Source organism: Crinia signifera, chromosome 3, assembly GCF_055691185.1.
Source record: "Crinia signifera chromosome 3, ASM5569118v1, whole genome shotgun sequence".
Lineage (NCBI taxonomy): Eukaryota > Metazoa > Chordata > Amphibia > Anura > Myobatrachidae > Crinia > Crinia signifera.
In genome coordinates, this window is record NC_139219.1 from 285015085 (window position 1) to 285034504 (window position 19420).

General features: G+C 43.3%; 1 protein-coding gene across 6 annotated transcripts in view; it reads left to right on the forward strand.

Moving 5' to 3' along the window:
* AGFG1 (ArfGAP with FG repeats 1) overlaps positions 1 to 19420 on the forward strand; it is a 61435-nt gene that overhangs the window by 14171 nt on the left and 27844 nt on the right. For all 6 annotated transcript variants that reach the window (XM_083178354.1, XM_083178357.1, XM_083178355.1 and 3 more), the window contains exon 2: positions 11345 to 11438. In XM_083178354.1, coding sequence (XP_083034480.1) covers positions 11345 to 11438 — 94 coding nt within the window. The remainder of the gene's footprint in view (positions 1 to 11344; positions 11439 to 19420) is intronic.

Below are 19420 nucleotides of genomic sequence, written 5' to 3' on the forward strand. Positions count from 1 at the left end.
CATAAACGATGTGCATAGCTAATATTCCTTGCAAAGTACTGTGGAATATGTGTGCGCTATAGAAATAACTTGCTGTGATTGGCACCTTTCATAGTTAGCTTTACATAGTTTTTTAGAAATCCTCCCAGTACTGTACGAGACTTACAGGAATTCTAATAATTTCAGTAGTTTTTTTTTCCCTATTAGATGTTCTTTGAGAATGATGTGTTTCTAACATACCTCGGGGACACCTGCATTTTGTATATACCTGTTTCTGTGCCTAGAGGCCACATACTCTGTCCCACTTGTCAAGGAGATAGACAGCATGTATCGTCCTGCAGATGTTTTAAATAATTGTGCCTGGCATCTGTACACTTCAGTCTCTCCTATTCATTGGCAGTCGTTCATGGAAAGTCTAGTATAAATATTAGGACCAAAATCCACAGGCATGACATAGGTTACACCCAAGGACATATTGGTGGTTTTGTTTTTAGTATTCCTATTTATTTGTAGAAGAAAGTGTGGGTGTCCCAAATTCTCATCAGTCATCGGTTAGGTCCCAGTATATTTGGACACCGACACACTTTTCCTCATTTCGGCTCTGTACGCCGTTGCAATGGATTTAAAATTGGGCACACTTTGAATGTTTAGGAATTGCAGCCATTTTTATACACTCTCCCTGTTTTCAGGGCTTCAAATGTTATTGGAAAAATTAACATATTCATAATGTTAAGGTTTAATCATTTTTTGGGGAATAATTTGCAGACAATGGGGGTTATTCAATCTCCCACCGCCATTCCCGACGGAGGAAATGGTGGCGGGGCCCTATTGAATGCTGTCTTCCCTGACCGCATTGAACAGCGATCTCTGCAGAACGTGCCCGACACAAGCAGTCAGGCACGTTCTGCTTCTCGCGGCCACGCCCTCTTCTCTCCGCTCGGCAGGCGGGACATTGAATCCCGCCTGCAAGATCACACCCAAGCCGGCCAACAACGGGACAGGGTCACGGCTGTCAGGCCAGCCTGACAGTCGTGGCCTTACATTGAATAACCCCAATAAGTACCCAATGTATGCTATTTCCTCTGCTGTTATCCTTTGCCTGTCTTCAGTTATTATTTGCGTATGTATGTCTTTCCGCCTTTATTTTTGCCCGCAACAAGTGAAATGTATGTTCGATTTGGGTTGAGGTCAGGGGCTAAATAAAATACTCTCCCAAGTTCCGGATCTCAGAGGCTATTACATTAAACTATATATATATATATATATATATATATATATATATATATATATATATATATATATATATATATATATATATATATATATATATATATATATATATATATATATATATATATATATATATCTTAGAATTCATCTGACTGCTCTGTCACGTCATCAATACACTAGTGACCTAGTGCCACTGGCTGCCATGCGACAAGCCCATGCCATCACAGTGCCCTCAGTGATTTACAGATGATGCCACATGCTTCAGATCATACTTTTTAATACCATCATTCCTGACTGGTTGATCTTCGTTTCCTTTGCTCCATTTTTTTTTCTTCATATGAGTGAATGTACCGAACTGTTCATTTGGCCACTTCCCTCTATCTCCCTGATTGGTTGTTGCAGCCTAAGGATACATACGCCTGTCTCACTTACAATGAGAACTCTTTTGAACGAGTAACAGCTTCCACATGCAAAATGCCACACTTGGCAGTCCACGCCAGTCCACTTGGGAGACCACCACTTTGCCGCTTAAGGGGCTCGGTGGAAAGAGGTGCATGCCACATTTACCTGGATTTAGATGCTGCCAACAATTAGCCATCATGGTATTTTGCATTTTATTACTGTCACGTTTTTGGGGTAATCTGATAAAATCACACATTTTAGTTTCTAAATATATCGGGACTTTATATGCCATAAATACAGATGTGACGGCTAGCAAGATGGCATCATGCAGAACTTGGTGTAGTAGGAACGTTTATGTACCTGTGTTTTTAACCCTTCTGTTTTTTGCTGGTATTACGCTGCAGTGTTTCTGCAGCTCTCAGTGTGCTTGATGTGGTTTAGGAGTGTGCGTGATTTCCTGGCAGATTTCTCTGTGTGGAGCTGCTGGCAGGCCTCCCCAGCACATATTTTCCTGCTTGTGCTGATCATCCCTGGTAAAGCAGGGAGACAAGGGGCTGTACTGCCACGCAGATTCCAGCCCAAGTCACCTAGGACGGCCAATACCTGCTACTGACATGTTTCATTATTATTATTTTGTGCCTGTGTTCCTTCTGGTTTGTGACAAGGTTTTATGTTGGCTAAAAAGGCAAATTTCAGTTTTACGAAGTGAAAAATGGCCTTTGCAATAGTGCCTAATTCAGACCTGATCGCAGGACAAATTTGTTCTCAAAATGGGCAAAACCATGCAGGTGGGGCAGATGTAAGATGTGCAGAGAGATTTAGATTTGGATGAGTAATTTTGTTTCTGTACAGGGTAAATACTGGCTGCTTTATTCTTACACTGCAGTTTAGATTTCAGTTTGAACACACCCTACCCAAATCTAACTGTCTCTACACATGTTACATCTGCTCCATCTGCAATGCACATGGTTTTGCCCATTTTGAGAACAAATTTGCCCTGTGATCAGGTCTGATCATAGTGTTGAAAATGGGTACACTATGCTGATTGGTGCACAGTGGTAAAGCGACCGTGATTGGCCTGATCACTGTGTGCTTCATCTTGCATGACTGATTTGTATACAACAAGGACTAAACCAAAAATGGCCGTTGTTACTGAAAACATAATAATATTTTTTTTTATGGCGCTTTTTTTTACAGCATTTCACAGATGTCAAAAGCATAGTACATTGTAGAAAACCACACAGGAATAAAACCAAAGACCTAGGGAGCACAGGAAACCTAATGCAGGGTTGGTGCAGTCATTTTAGGTAGTACATTCTACTGGTTATATATTCCTTCCTCAAAAGGTACTAAGCGCGTCAGTCGTGAAGGGCGCACTACGTATGATGACCCTGGGCGGAATGAAATGAAACAAAATGGAGTGGTTGCAGCATTCTACTGTCTACTGGGCCATTCCACTGTCACTTACAAGACATTTATGCAAGCTTTAACATGAGGTTTTTAAAACTTTAACAGAGGAAGTTTATTTCTTTTTAAAAGATTGATGTTCTATCAAAGTACCTAACTAGGCTTATTTTTTTTTTTTAAGGTGGAACAGGTTTTTTTTTTTTTTTGCCGTATTATAACCAAAACAATATAACCAGTTATGGGACAAGCCAAGTCCTCTATCTTGTAAAGGAAATTCCCCTCAACTCCAAACTAAGAGCTTGCATAATTTTTTTTTTTTATTTTTTTTTACAAAAAAAGCAATAATCTAACTTGTCAAATTAACTGCTTTTTCATGTTGTTATGCAATAGACATGCAATAGCCTTAATTATGTAGGGCCATACTATAACCATCAGAACCATGTCATTTTTTTGTATCTAATCCACAAACATAGCAGCCGAGGCAGCCATGTGCACTGTGTGAGAAAAGTGTACGCAGAACCAAGGCATATATGGGATTTTTTTATTTCAATTTATGTAACAAATGGGAGCGACGCTGGCACTTTTAACGTATATTTTTAACCTCACAGAGATCTTGGCACTCAAAGGGTTAAACAATGGTGATACCATATAATGTTATAGTTTAAAATAGTCTAAATGTTAAAGTAAAAAAATCAAAGCATAAACTGGTACATGCCACTCAACTCAAATGTTGAGGCTGGTGCCAATGAGGCTGCTCGTAATTATCCCAACTGCACATCCCTCAAAGTACAACCAGATCTCAGACTCCGCTAGATGACCTGCAAACACAATGTTGTTCAACATTTCCCTGGAACTCCCGATCTATCAATTCTGCGCACACTGAGCAATTTTGCAAATGACCAAACAATATACCGGAGTCATTCAACACAATGAAATTGTTGGATTTATACCTAATTTTAAATAGTGGATTCATTCTTCATTGGTAGCACAGAGACACTGCATGGGATTGTTAGCATCATTTTTTATTGTGGCGTTTCATGTACCGATGTACAGGATGTCTCCAGAAAGTTGCGGTGATACAGTGCATACACACTAAATGATTTTTAGGAATTTGTCATAACAGATGGTCAGCAAATTAGTTAAAAATGTTGTTTAGCGTGTAAGTGGCTTAAATTATGGTTCTTGCTAGGGTCTGAGTGTAGAAGATGCCGTATTGTTATATGGGATCACTCTGCATTGACCAGCCTTATATTCACTAACCAAAATTAGTTTCTCTGTGTACAAGTGTATCACCACAGCGTTCTTCGTCAGATTTCACTTCATTTCCGACAGATCATACTTAGGAATTTTACAGGGGTGCGGTTTGTCTCACGAGACTTGTCTGAAGTTTATAGCCGAAAATAAGCATTGCAGGCGATAAAACTTGTTGAGAGAAGAAAACAAAACACACTCTTGCAATTATTGCAGGCAGCACAGGTTCCAGGAGACAAACCACTAATATCACATTTGTTATGTAAACTCTCAAAAGAGCAGATCCTATCATATCTCAGAGGAACCGGGAAGTTGGTTGTTTGCTGTTCTAGTTGCAGACCACTGAGCTCTCCAGTTCCTGCTGATGGTTTCCATTAGTGTAATGACACACCTTTAAATCACCTTGCAAATTCCCACATGTAGCAGTTCTACATGTGTGTGAACATGATTGTGTAATGTAGGCGATTGTGGTGCAATGTGTATGCCATGCTCAGCTCCTCTCTCGGACTCCTCTCTTTTTACTTACCTATTAGGGGTAATGTATTTTGGCAGCATGCTGGGAAAACATTTCCATACACCACTTAAGTTTTATTTTAAATGATGAAAAATTTCCCACACTTGATTACTATTGCGGGTTTAGTTTTATGGAAAACTCACTGAATTTTTGTACAACATTCAAAATTTTTTTATGAGTTTACAATTGAAATATGGAAACCGGAGCATAATATGTACGAGGGGATCTCCTGTTCTCGCTAGATCTTAACACATCAACTTTGGACCAAACATTGACAGTCATTTAATCTTGTGACATAAATATGAGCTGCTTTTCTTTTAACTTTTATATGTGATGGATAGATGTATTCCTCACGACCAGTCTAGTGCTTCTTCTCCGCACCTGCTGTAAAATCCAAGGTCCTTTTTGTTCTGTTTATAGGCTTTGGATTTCATAGGAGTATTTAGGAAACAGCGTCTCACCTGAGCCACATGTAAAGTGCTCTCTGATTTGAAAACAAAGATAACTTGACTACAAACAAACTGCGCCTTTGAATTTGAGGGTAAATTCCTAATCTGACAGCACTCACCTACACATGAATAAGGTGACTGAAGCTGTCAGAATGCGACGTGTACACTTTGTGCTGCCTGGGCGGTTGTCACACTGATGTTTTGTCACAACATTGCCAATATTCTAAAGTGTTCCATAGACTGTAGGAATACACCTCTACATATCTACTACCTTTTAAGTATGATGCTAGTTACATACCTAGAGCAGAAGAGGCCTATTTATCAAATGACTGGTCCTACCAAAGCTAGAAACATTTGTTTTGGGTGGAATTAAGGGACATCCTAAACCAGTGGTTCCCAATCTTTTTTGAATCACGGCACCCTAAGGGTATCAACATTTTTTCACGGCACCCCTAGACCGCACAAAAATGTATTAGATTGGGTTTATATGCGATTCCCAGGGTTAGTTATGTGTTAAAGACAGGATTTGCTTCTGTGTGTACATATTTTATTATTGGCAGCCATCAACACTGGTTTTTCACATAAATAATTAACCATAATTAATTTGAATTGGTCCTGGACCACCAGCCCAGGGCACCCCTGCAAGTGTTCCAAGGCACCCCAGGGAGCCACGGCACACAGTTTGGGAACCACTGTCCTAAACAATAGACTATTACTACTATTGCGATCCGGAGCTGAATGGGAAGCTTGCATGTGAAGGTGCAAGGGGTATTTACAGTGTTTCTGCCCAGTGTTAAGAGAGGCTTTGTGGCTTAGTCATGGGCAGGGTATGAAGAGAACACAGATATATACATCTCTTGGCTAGTTCCACTCAAAATAACATTTCACTTTTTGATTGAGATAAAAAACGCACTATGTATAGTCAAACTTGACTGTGATGTTGTTGCTTTTTGGGGTGAATATACTTTACATTTCATCATAAAAGCTGTAACGACTGCCCGTCTGTACATTGCTTTGTCACCTTTATACTGGCACCTTGGAGTATTCATGGCCCTCTCCTTCAGCTGATATTGTCAGTTTTCAATAAACAGCACAAACCGGAATATATCTGGTCATTTAGGTTCAGTTGTATGTGTAATCTGTTGTAGAGCAGTTTCATCTACTTTGAAAAGAGAAATGGCCTTATGTCCAGCTGGCAAGAACCAGAAAAGCAGTGGGCGGAATTGATAAAAACAAATAAAATAATTCTGAGTAGTGCACATTCAGATGGAGCTTGACGTGTACAACAGATGGTGAAAATGGACAGGCTGGGTTGGCCAAGTGTCTGTTATCTGCTGTGTAATTCTGTGTCCGTATCTGCCAGTGCTTGCTGTGCAGTCAGCAGATAATTGTGTGAGACACCTACCATTTTATCCCATTGGGACACAACCTGGCTCTGTCAGCACACTCTAACGCCTTGTTGTTGTCATACAGCTGCTGGCACCATTCAAACCTTATTCATTTCATTGTGAAATGTTCCAATGATATAATGCATAAAACAAGTATAAAGAATAATATTCCTGCTTTAATAATAAATATTCTGCTACATACGATTTTGTGTACATGGTAGCGCTTTATACTATAGATTACCACATTGCTGATAGTTTGCCCAACCTGAAAACCTTGAGTATTTTTCTGTTTTTGACAGTGGCATAACAGTAGCTTCCTGCAGACCCTATGGTGGCTTGGAGACACTGGGTATGTGTGCGCACCTTAGATCTGCAGGGGCTACTGCTGCTCCGCTGCTGGGGGTCCTGCAAATCTACTTGGCTGCGGTTCCAGCGCTGCTTCTGCAGACATTAAAAAAAAAAATCCCTCACAAAATGACCGCCCAGTCACAGCACACAGTTATTGAGGATTCTAGAGGAAGTGGTGGCCTCCTCTAGCAACCTTAATGACTCTCTGCTGTGAGGCGATGACCATTTTGCATGGAATGTTTCTCTATCATCCATATGGGATATTGGGGATTTATCTTAACGTATGGGAGAAGAGAGGTATCCGTAGGAGGTGAATAATGGCAATTACAGAGCTCCGGGAGAAGCATGAAGCTGTTAGTTTGGCGCCCTCAGAGGTCAGGTCCCGCTCTGAGTAAGGGGGTACACATATATTTACACTGGAAAATAGGCATAAATAGCCCTAATGCGGTGAACTGAATTTGGGGTACAGTGGCAGCACCTAATTCCAGTCTGTGGCAGGGCTGCGCAGTCCCTGTGCAGGGACACCGCGATCGCCACCGCCGCCATCTTGCCGTACCGCATACCGGGGTACCCACTGAGGGAACCCCGTGTTCTACTCACCACTGATGTCTTTGGGCTGAACCAGGGGTGTGTGCGGCATGCTGGCGGTGAGCTACGCTGACATCTAAGCGACCGCGGTGGCAAACACCCTCTAAGGACAGTGGTCCTGCAGCAGGGTCAATTCGGTACCTAAAGAGGTCGGCAATTGAACCCTTCCCCTGGTTTCCCATGATGCAGGAATGCTGTATAAGCCCAAACAGCAAACCCAAAATAATAAAGAAATGAAACTGAATGAAAACTGTGGAGCTTCACAGTGAGCACCATTTTCTGAGGGCACATTTTCTTAAACTGGTCTTGTGGGAGGAAGTAGAGGGGAGGAGCCAGTACACCCAGTGAAAGAGCTTCTATGTGCCTGTCTCCTGCGGATACCTCTCTTCTCCCATACGTTAAGATGAATCCCCAATATCCCATATGGACTCCGAGAAAAGGATTTACCGGTAATTTTTTCATGGTAGCTGGAATAGTGCCAAAATCAGAGAGAGGTAGATCTTCAGGTCCTGGCTATAGACCAGGTAGCATCAGATGGAGAGGTGAGACTTTCCTTTCGTGGGGGGGATACCGAACTTTCCCAGCAGGGAGGTGCCTAGTTTTTTGTTACGCACTGGTTTTGGACATTTTCATGCATGAGATCTACTATTAGTGTAGGTATACCAGATTGAAAATCCCATTTGATTGTGATCTGTGTACAAAATGTATTTGTAACAGCAGATGTAGTCATTGGAGTCGATCCTATGAGCCGCAATGAATTTGTGGGTGCATAGCATTGCGGCACCAGCCACAATTTACAGCAGATCGAATTTGCAGAAAAGTGCTTGCTGCCCTATAGGGGTGAAGGGTGCAAGATCTGGTGCCATTGCCAGTTCTTAAATGCCATGTCAACGGCACCTCGCACCCTTTACAATTAATAGGATCGACCCCATTGCTTTTCTGCCTCAATTCATCATGGTTCACCCACAAAGAAAACATTCCTTTTTTAGTCTCATTATAACTGGTGTGAGGGTCTCCACAAATTCCACTGGCTCGAAATGATGTATACTCTTCAGTCCCTAGAGGACTGCAAAAAATTAAAAAATCATTGCCTAAGTACCTAGTAGGTTAGACAGAGGGGGATATTCAATCCCGGGTCAAGACTGTTGGGCTGGCCCGACAGCCGCGACCCTGTCCCGTTCTCGGCTGGCTTGACGAAGAATCGGCAGGCCGGATTCAACGTCTTGCCTGCCCTACGCCGAAAAGGGGGCGTGGACGCAAGATACGGCAGTGGATTGTCGAGCTGCAGTTGGGAGCTCGACAATCCACGGCCGTTCTCACAAGAACGTGCTCGACTACTTCTAAAGTCGGGTCCCTTCTGCTGAGATCCCTGTCCAATGCTGTTGGGAATGACAGCATTGAACAGGACCCTGCCTCTATTTCCCCATCAGGAATAGCAGCGGTAGATTGACTACACCTCTAATCCTGTTAGCCAGGCAGGTTGCGTAGGTCTAATGTCATTAATACAGTAATGAAGGAGGACTGGTGTAAGCCATGTCCTTAAATACCATACCCATTCTGCTATATTAATATAGGTAGCTCACATATTTTTCCTTTCACATCCTCCTGACCCCTGACCAACATTGCTGTGTCCATATCACGCAGTGCTCCTGTAATCTGATGGACCATAATGCAGTAGACCAATCAATATGCAATACACCTATTCTTGTGTATCAATGCCTATAGATTGAAAGCTTGTGAGCACGGCCTTCCTGCCTCTGTTTATTACCCAGTTTTGTTTTATCCTACTGTATAGTGATACATCATTTGTTGCACTATAGATGAATTTGTTAATAATTAAATAGGCCTCTTTATCACAATGTAGAAGAGGATAGTTTTGAAGTCCCTGCAAAGACTTGTCTTTCAGTTACTCTGTATTACGCTGTCTGCCACCATGCCTTTCTTATCACTCCTCTGGCTTTATATAGTAAGCGAGTAATGTACCTTGCACTGAGCAGATGGGAAACTCTCATTGACCTCCGTCACATCCAGTGATAGGTACCTGGTGCAGTTATCAACTTGCTAGTATGGCAGATGAAATGTAGTGTATTTTTCAGAACAGAAAATTCCTGTAAGTCAGTGTTTCTCAAACCCAGTCCTCACAAAACTCTAGGAGGGGTACCTGGCACATCTGAGGTGTGACGGTGGGAAGTCTGTTGGTATTGGCAGCTCTGCTCTCACATTTTACGGACTTGTGTGTGTGACTGTGACTTCAACCTAATTGTTACCCATTGTTTTAGAATGTAATTGTTGTGCACTTGATTTTGTTAGAATGGGTACCGTGGGTTTATAGACACATGATAGGATGAGACCAAAGGCTGCTGGTAATGTTTTCTGCATGGAACATAGTGGTACTGTTACATAGTGGCAGCATCTAGTGTGATATAACATTATCGGCAGCTCCCCACTAACTCCAATAATACACAGGACTCAAGTGGGCAAGAGCTTTGGAGACTTATACTATATACCGGTACATTATTATATGACTTTGGGGATCTAAAAAACATAAAAAGGTGTGATATAAAATTGGTATATATTTTTTTATTTAATTGATATTATTCATGAATTGTGTTTTATTAATGTAATTTTTTAATGTGTGTCCATAAATTTATTAAAATTATGCATAGATCATATAGTGCGCTCTCTCTTTCTGTGTAAATTGTTCTTTGCTAGTGAGATACAATGCACTTGTGGTACTCTCTGTGTTTAGTCACAAGTTTTTTCCGAATTGGGGGGCAGATTTATTAAGCTTGGTGAAGTGATAATGTGGCTACCTTATCATCGTCCAATCAGCTCCTAACTGTGAAGTTTCAGGCTTGTTTTGAAAAATGACAGGTAGGAACTGATTGGCCGATGATCAGGACCAGACACTTTATCACTTCACCGAGCTTAATAAATCTACTCCTAAGTGCCCCGCTGCGATGCTGTTTGTGCTGCCCTAGGGCTTAAAACCATGTCGCCACCCTAGTTTTGTCGAATTTCTGCTCGCACCTCATGAGGGGCGTGAGAAGAAATCCACTATTTTTAGAGGCGTGCTGGTTAGAATAGCTGCAGGAGCTCCCTCCCGGCGCTATTCACTGCGCATCGATTTGAATTGATCCCAAGACAAACTGTTGTGGTAATGCATTTGTGACCGCTTCTTGTCTGCCACTCACTGTATATACCATGTTCAGCTGTTGGACTATAGATTCCCAGCTGGGGTGATGCGGGCCACTGGAATGGGTAAATGACAGTATGTGTGGTCACATTTCATACGCTGACTGTCATTTTGGCATCCATTTACATGTGCTTTAAATCCATTAAACGTGTTAAATGCAGAATTGTAATGCCAGCCCTACAGTGTCACCACGCATCCTATGTGAAGACTGTGCCAGCTGCCATGGGTATCGTTCAGCTCTCCACAACATCTGCTACATAAGCAGTTAGCTTACCACATGCTTCCAACACTATGTACCAGTAATTCTACAGGGAAATCCTATCTGCCAGTGTGCATGTAAGCCAGGAGTTCTGTAGGTCTTGTATTACGTTTCCCGGAGAAAACGATGTACGTCACGGCATGTGCCATGGATATTAGATACCAGGCACACGGTACTAATGGCATATACTACTGCACATTTCTGTGTTGGGTTTATCCGCTCTCCTCTGTAAAAGGCCAGACTGCAGGACAAGTATGCTATGTTTCTTTTTTTAACCTCCTTTGTTGTGTTACTATGTCAAATATAATCTGTTTATCTTTTTACCTCTTTCAGGCGCGGTTTGAACCCACCCCATAGAGTGAAGTCTATTTCCATGACCACATTTACACAGCAAGAAATAGAATTCCTTCAGAAGCATGGCAATGATGTAAGTGTATCCACTATCCCCACAGTACTCCTGCTGTATAGCATCAGCCTACACTGTATTGCAATGGGGCTGCAATAATTGGTGTGATTGGATGATCTCTATGACACTTGGCATTGAAGTGCGGGACATAGCTTATTAAGATGTGTGCCTATCATCCACACCCTGTCATCCACACTGTTACACACTATCATCCACACTGTTGCACACTATCATCCACACCCTGTCAGCCACACTTACACCCCCTTCTTTTTCCAGTGGAACTCTGATAATAAGGATATTGCCTAATGCCCGTAAATATTTCTACTTTTTGTAAGGCGCTATTTCCTTTAAGACTTACTACAGATGTAGTTCCCTAATGTAAAGCACTATGGAGTGTTCTAGAGCTGTATAGGTCTAAGAAAAATATGCATGCAGGGGGGGGGGGGAGGGAGAGAGACATGTGGTTTAATAATTTGCTGAGGGGGCTTTTATAATTTGTAATTACTATCCTGATTGTGTTACACATGATATGCTGTGCTAACGCACTGTGCAGAGGAGGTGTGTTGCAACGCCTTAAAAAATGCTGCATGCGGCTTTTCTGTTTGCATCATGAGCTACGATTGGCCCTGGCTTGTATCATGTGGGCCTTTATTACTTTAATCAAATGCCTAGAGATCTTTTGTGCTATATATGTCCCTGTCATTCAGCTGATGCAACATTTACAGTAGGTCTGCATGTGGTTGTATTCCCAGCAAGCTGTAGAGTATATTCCTAGTTAGGGTAGACCTGTCACCTCTTTATTCAAAGGTAATTTAATAATTTTACATGGGGCATCCCCGCTACTCCAAGTCAAGTGTAGCAAAAAGTTTTTAGACCAAATCATGAAGTCGGCAGATCAGGGGCAGGTATTAATTATGGGGGATTTTAACTTTCCAGACATCAGCAAAAAGTGGGGGATTCCTAAACCTACTTAAGGATCATTTTATAACACAATCTGTTGAAACCCCGACTCGTAAAGGGGCATTATTGGATTTAGTATGAACAAATAATATAGATCTAATATCAAATACCAAAGTAATAGAACACCTGGGAAGCAGTGACTACAACATGGTCTCACTGGAAATCTTTTTTCATAAACATCAACATATGGAACCTTCTAAAATACTGAAGTTTAGGAAAGCGAACTCTGATTTATTCAGGGAATCTATAAAATAAATCGAGTGGGAAAGGGATAATTGAGGGGAAAAATGCAGAAGCCTTAAAACATTCGCTTGAAACACTAAGGGCTAAATATATACCCAAAGTCAATAAGGAAAAAACTCACCGACCGTCATTACCCGACGTCGGAATCCCGACTGCTAAAAGCCTGACACACGGGCAGTGGGTATTCTCCCTCCTGGGGGTCCACAACCTCCATAGAGGGAGAATAAAATAGGTGGCGAACGCAGTGCGTCACTCTGCCTACAAGGGGCTTAGTTGCGCTCCCCCCGCTGTCTGAGTCCGGCCAGTCAGGATTCCGGCGTTGGGCTAATGACTGTCGGAATCCCGACTGTCGGGGTGTTATACCACACCCCAAATAACAATCAAAATCTGTATATAATGAAATTCGATTTCAGTTTATATAAGGGATGAAGCAAATAGATCATGCACTTTAACCCCTTCCCGACATTTGACGTATATATACGTCATGGCCGGGATGTACTTCCCGACACATGACGTGTATATATACGTCATGACTTTAAACTGTCCCCGCGTCTATAGACGCGGGGACAGTTTAAACATGTCTTCTGTCCCTGACAGCAGACATGTCCCTGCATGCCCAGGGGGGGCGGCGATGCCCCCCCCCCCCCCCCGTCGGCGATCGCTGTGATTGGCTGTTCAATGTGAACAGCCAGTCGCAGCGTTTTCCTGTGTTACCGGCGAATCAGACGCTCGGTAACACAGGTGTCAAACACCGTCGGGTGTGAGGGGGCATGAGGGGGTCACCGTTGATGACCACACCTCACCCCACCTGCCCCCAAGGCTGTGATTGGTCCGTCGGACCGACGGACCAATCACAGCCAAGGCGCGTCATTTAAACTAACGGTGACTGCGCTGCAGACGCCATTCCGGTCTGGAATTGCGTGCAGAGCGGTCACCGACCAATCTGTCGTGATATACATATCTGATCCTTGCCTGATACTTACCTGATCACCGCTGGTAGCGTGCTGCCAGCAGCTGGATGCTTCCTGGATCTTGTGACTTCCTGTGTGCTGCTGCTGCAGTGTCATAGAGTGACAGAGAGTGACAGAGTGACAGAGAGTGCTATATTTTGTGTCTGCTGCACCCCTTTTGTTCTGATCAGTATATCTGTGCTGATCAGCAACTTTTTTTTATATATATATATATATATATACCTGTCAGTTGCACCAAAGGTTGTGCTGCCTGTGCAACTGACTGCTGCCCCCCCTTTTGTGCTGATCAGTTTAAATTAATTAACCGATCAGCAACTTTTTGGGGGTCCAGGTTTTTTTTTTTGTATATATACCCTGTCAGGTTGCACCCACAGTTGTGTGCCTGCTGCCCCTCACTGCTAATCAGTGTTGCATCACTGCATCACTGATCTGCAGTTTTTTTTTTTTTTTTTTGGAGAGTGCAGTGGGGTTTTGTTTTTACACCCACGTTGCTTTTGTGGGTGTCCTGTGGCCGCTGATCAGTGAAGTACATCACTGAACAGCATTTTTGGCACAGGGTTGATATCATTTTTTTTCTGCAGTTTTTTTAAATTGTTTTTTTTTTTTGGAGAGTGCTGTGGTTTATTACACCCACGTTGCTTTTGTGGGTGTCCTGTGGCCGCTGATCAGTGAAGTACATCACTGAACAGCATTTTTGGCACAGGGTTGATATAATTTTTTTTCTGCAGTTTTTTTTAATTTTTTTTTTTTTTTTGGAGAGTGCTGTGGTTTTTTTTTTTTTTTTTATTGTTTTTACACCTACGTTGCTTTTGTGGGTGTCCTGTTGCCTTTGAGCGCTGTTCAGTGACGGACGTTACTGACCAACATCTGTGCTCAATTTTTGGCGCAGGACTTTTTTTTTTTTTTAACCCCTTCAATTTTTTTTTTTTTTTATTGGGATCAAATTCCTGTATTAAGTATTTTTTTTTCTGCACTACATACACACTACATACCCCCCGTGTTGAAATAAAGTTTGTACACTACACTATACACGTGTTGAAACATTACACTTACAGAAACACAAAAATAAAAATGTCATCCCAAATGTCATCCCAAATGTCATCCCAATCATCCAGAAGAATGTATTCAGCGGAGGAGGCATATGCCATGCTTGCCTCTGACACAGCCAGTGATGCAAGCGGGGAATTTGAAGGATTCGTCTTAAGCTCCTCTTCCTCCTCTAGTGATGAGGGACCCCCTCAAAGACGCCCCCGTAGAGCAGCTGAGACCCCCCCCCCCCCCCCAAATGATTGATCCCGTATGGACCCCACCACCAGACAATTTTGAGCCCAAGGTTCCTGAGTTTTGGGCCATCCCAGGAATCCAATTTGATTCAACAGGTCTCGGAGAAATTGACTTTTTCAAATTATTTTTCTCTGATGATTTTATAAATTTAATGGTGGACCAAAGTAATTTATATGCCCAGCAGTTTATTGCTCAAAACCCCACGTCATCATTTGCTAGGTGGACCCCTGTAGATGCAGTAGAGATGATGACGTTTTGGGGTCTGGTGTTACATATGGGCATAGTAAAAAAGCCAGAAATTAGGCAATATTGGAGTACAGATGTTCTGTACAGCACCCCATTTTACCGTATGGCCATGACTCGGACTCGTTTTGAGACAATCCATAAATTTTTACATTACACCGATAATGCACAGTGCCCACCCAGAGATGATCCCACCTTTGACCGGCTATTCAAAGTCAGGCCGGTCATTGATCATTTCAGTGCCAAATTTGCAGAGATGTACATCCCTGAAATATTTATTTGTATCGACGAGTCCCTTATACATTTTAAAGGAAGGGTTAAATTCCGCCAGTATCTTCCCAGTAAGAGGGCAAGGTATGGCATAAAAATGTATAAACTCTGTGAAAGCACCTCAGGGTACACCCACAGGTTTAGGGTATATGAAGGGAAGGATTCAAGAATTGAACCGCCAGAATGCCCCCCCTCCCTCGTAGGTGTTAGTGGAAAAATTGTCTGGGATTTAGTGCACCCCTTCCTGGATAAAGGTTATCACCTCTATGTGGATAACTTTTACACTAGCATCCCCCTGTTTAAGGCCCTTGGTTCAAGAGGTACAGCAGCTTGCGGTACTGTGCGCAAGAACCAAAGAGGCCTCCCAAAAACGCACATTGCCCAAGTACTGAGAAGGGGTGAAAGCAGGGCACAATCCACCGAAAATATGTTGTTGGTCAAATATAAGGACAAGAGGGATGTCCTTATACTGACAACAATTCATGGATACAGTACCACCTCCATCCCTGTACGAGGTACCAGTACCCACACCTCAAAACCTAATTGTATCCTAGATTACAATAAGTACATGGGCAGAGTGGATCTTTCAGATCAGGTACTGAAGCCGTACAGTCCCCTGCGGAAAACAAAAATCTGGAACAAGAAGCTGGCCGTGTATATCATCCAGATGGCACTGTATAACGCTTACGTGCTATTCCGTTCTACCAGCCAGAGGGGGACATTTATGCACTTTCAAGAGGAAGTCATAAAGGGCCTAATATTTGGGAACTGGCCCCCGTATTGTACCAGGGCAGCATTTTCCTAACGAAATCCCCTCCACTGCAAGAAAGGGCAGGACACAAAAAAGGTGCAAAGTTTGCTATAAAAAGGGAATAAGAAAGGATACTATTTTCCACTGTGAAACTTGCCCCGACAAACCCGGCCTATGTATAAAGGAGTGTTTTAAAATATACCACACATCTATGGATTATTAGGTTCATCATTTCACCGTGCTTCGGGGGTCTTGCTAATGCCACATAGCACCCACCATTCATTCCACCAGAATCTGAGCTGCAAAATCCAAAAATCACTCCTTCCCTTCTGAGTCCTGCCATGCACCCAACTGGTATTTTTTGGTCACATATGAGGCATTGCCATACTCGGGAGAAATTGGGGCACAGATTTTGGGGTGCTTTGTCTCCTTCATTCCTTGTGAAAATGAAAAATTTTGAGCCAGAACTGCATTTTTGTGTAAAAAATGTAATTTTTCATTTGCACAGCCCAGTTGTATCAAAATTGGTGAAACCCCTGGGGGTTTGAAATGTACACTATACCCCTAGATGAATTCCCTGAGGGGTGTAGTTTGCAAAATGGGGTCACTTGTGGGGGGGGGTTCCACTGTATTGGTGCTTCGGGGGTCTTGCTAATGCGACATAGCACCCACCAACATTCCACCAGAATCTGTGCTGCAAAATCCAAATATCACTCCTTCCCTTCTGAGTCCTGCCATTTTTTGGTCACACATGAGGCATTGTCGTACTCAGGAGAAATTGGGGCACAGATTTTGGGGTGCTTTGTCTCCTTCATTCCTTGTGAAAATGAAAAATTTGGAGCCAGAACTGCATTTTTGTGTAAAAAAATGTAATTTTTCATTTTCACTGCCCAGTTGTACCACAATTGGTGAAACCCCTGGGGGTTTGAAATGTACACTATACCCCTAGATGAATTCCCTGAGGGGTGTAGTTTGCAAAATGGGGTCACTTGTGGGGGGGTTCCTAACTTTTAGCATCTTATGGTGCCTAGAAACCTACATGGTGCCTAAAAAATAATCTCATAAAAAGGAGGCTCCAAAATCAAGTAGGTGCTCCTTCTATTATGAAGCCTGTGGCTTGGTCAACGTGCACACTAGGGCCACATATAGGATATTTATGAAAACAAAAGAATTGGGGGAATCAATTTTTAGTCACATTTCTCTAGTAAAATCTACTGTGTTCCTTAGAAAAATGTATTAAAATTGCAAATCTGCAAAAAAAATGAAATTTTGAAATTTCACCTACACTTTGTTTTAATTCCTGTGAAACACCTAAAGGGTTAACAAACTTTCAAAATGCGGTTTTGAATACTGTGAGGGGTGCAGTTTTTGAAATGGCATCATTTATGGGGGTGTCTCACATACAAGTCCCTCAAAGTCACATCAGAACTGAACTGGTCCCTAAAAAAATCAGTGTTTGAAATTTTCTTGAAAATTTGAGAATTTGCTATTCATATTTTAAGCCTCCTAGTGTCCAAAAAAATTAAAAGGAGGCTGAAATAATGATGGAAACATAAAGTAGACATATGGTCTATGTTAGTTATTAACTATTTTGAGTGGTATGATTATTTGTCTCACAAGCAGAATTTAACATTTTGAAAATTGCTAAATTTTCCATTTTTTTACGACATTTTGGTATTTTTCACAAAAAAACACAGACTGTATCGACCCAAATTTACCACTAACTTGAAGTACAATGTGTCACGAGAAAACAATCTCAAAATCACTGGGATAAGTAAAAGCAAAAAAAAGTTATCCCCACTTAAGTGATACATGTCAGAGTTGAAAAAAAGGGCTCTGTCAGGAAGGGGTTAATAACCTACGTTGAATTTGATGGACACAAGTCTTTATTCAGCCTTAACACTATGTAACTATGTAAGAATCCTGCCATTCAACGATGCTTACTAGGGACGGTCTATTGAAGAATTGATGTCACTTTGGTGGAAGTGAATACATTGTCTTATTAGTTATTAGATATAGCTAAAAGCTGGCATCTGTTTGCTTTGTGTTCCAAGTTTATACCCCTTTCACATCGCACTTTTAAAACGGTATATTGCCGTTTTTTTCCCTTTTTAAAACGTTTAAGGGTGCACTGTGAATGCACCACAGGCAATTTACCGTTTTAAGTTAACTGGCATTTCGAACCGTGTAAAAAGCAGAGTCCTACACGGTTCCTTGCCGTTTTTTCTGCAATGTGAATGTGTACAGTTTGTCTGAAACGGTATTTCAGGCAAACAACACAAGCACATCCCAGTACAGTTCCCACTACTAGCCCCGCTGCGGGGCATTACTGCTGCACCCTCTCTCTATAGTCACAGGACAGGGAGCGGCAGGGAGGCAGCTGCTGCCCATTATTACCCACCTCCAGGGTCCGGATCTCCTGCTGCGTGAGGTCGTTAGAGGCGGCACACTGCGTGCGGAGCCCCCGCAGGTTGGACATGGAGATGTCGATCATGTTCTGGATGAGCTCGCAGTGCTGCCGGGCGGACAGGGCCAGTGCGCTCTCCCCGCTCCCCAGCACGGTGCCCCCCGGCTTCATCTCTACCATCTTCCGGCTCTGCATCTCCTCGGCATCGGGAAGCGTGCGGCGGGGAATGCGGCTTTGTACCAGGGATGAACACAAGGGCAGCGCTGCGGGGACGATGGCAGCGGCCGCTGCGTGACTGTCAGGCACTGTCACACGGCGAGTACCGCACAGGAGCCGCTTACATGGCCGCACGGACGCTGTGCATTGGTACAGGGGCTAACCGTGCGGCGGCGCATCCATGCAGGGTGGGGATTACAGGCAGCAGCCCGGCTCTAGGTCGCTCTTCCCCAGCCGCCCAGCCTGACAGGCAGCGGCGGCAGTGATGCTATTACAGTGCACGGTGGGGGCGGCGGCAGCAAGTTGATGTAAATAAGAAGGGACGAGTGATAGTCTGACAGCAGCAGCAACAGCACTCAGACTGTGACACTCTTCCTCCCCTCCGCGCTGCTGCCGAATCGCACATCCTCCCCCCGCCCCCCCGTGAAGATACTCAGCGGCAGCAGCAGCACGGCCACCGGCAGCAAAAGGAGGTGAGTGTACACTCTCCTCCCCCCCCTGCTGCCGCCGCCGCCACATCGCACATCCCCCCGCCACCCGTGGAGATACTGCCCATGGAGCAGGTGAGCGCCGGGGAGCCCCCCCCCGCCTAGGGCGCTCCGGTGCTTAGCACCGGCCCTGCCCAGCACAGGTATCCGTAGGTCACATAATGACAGGC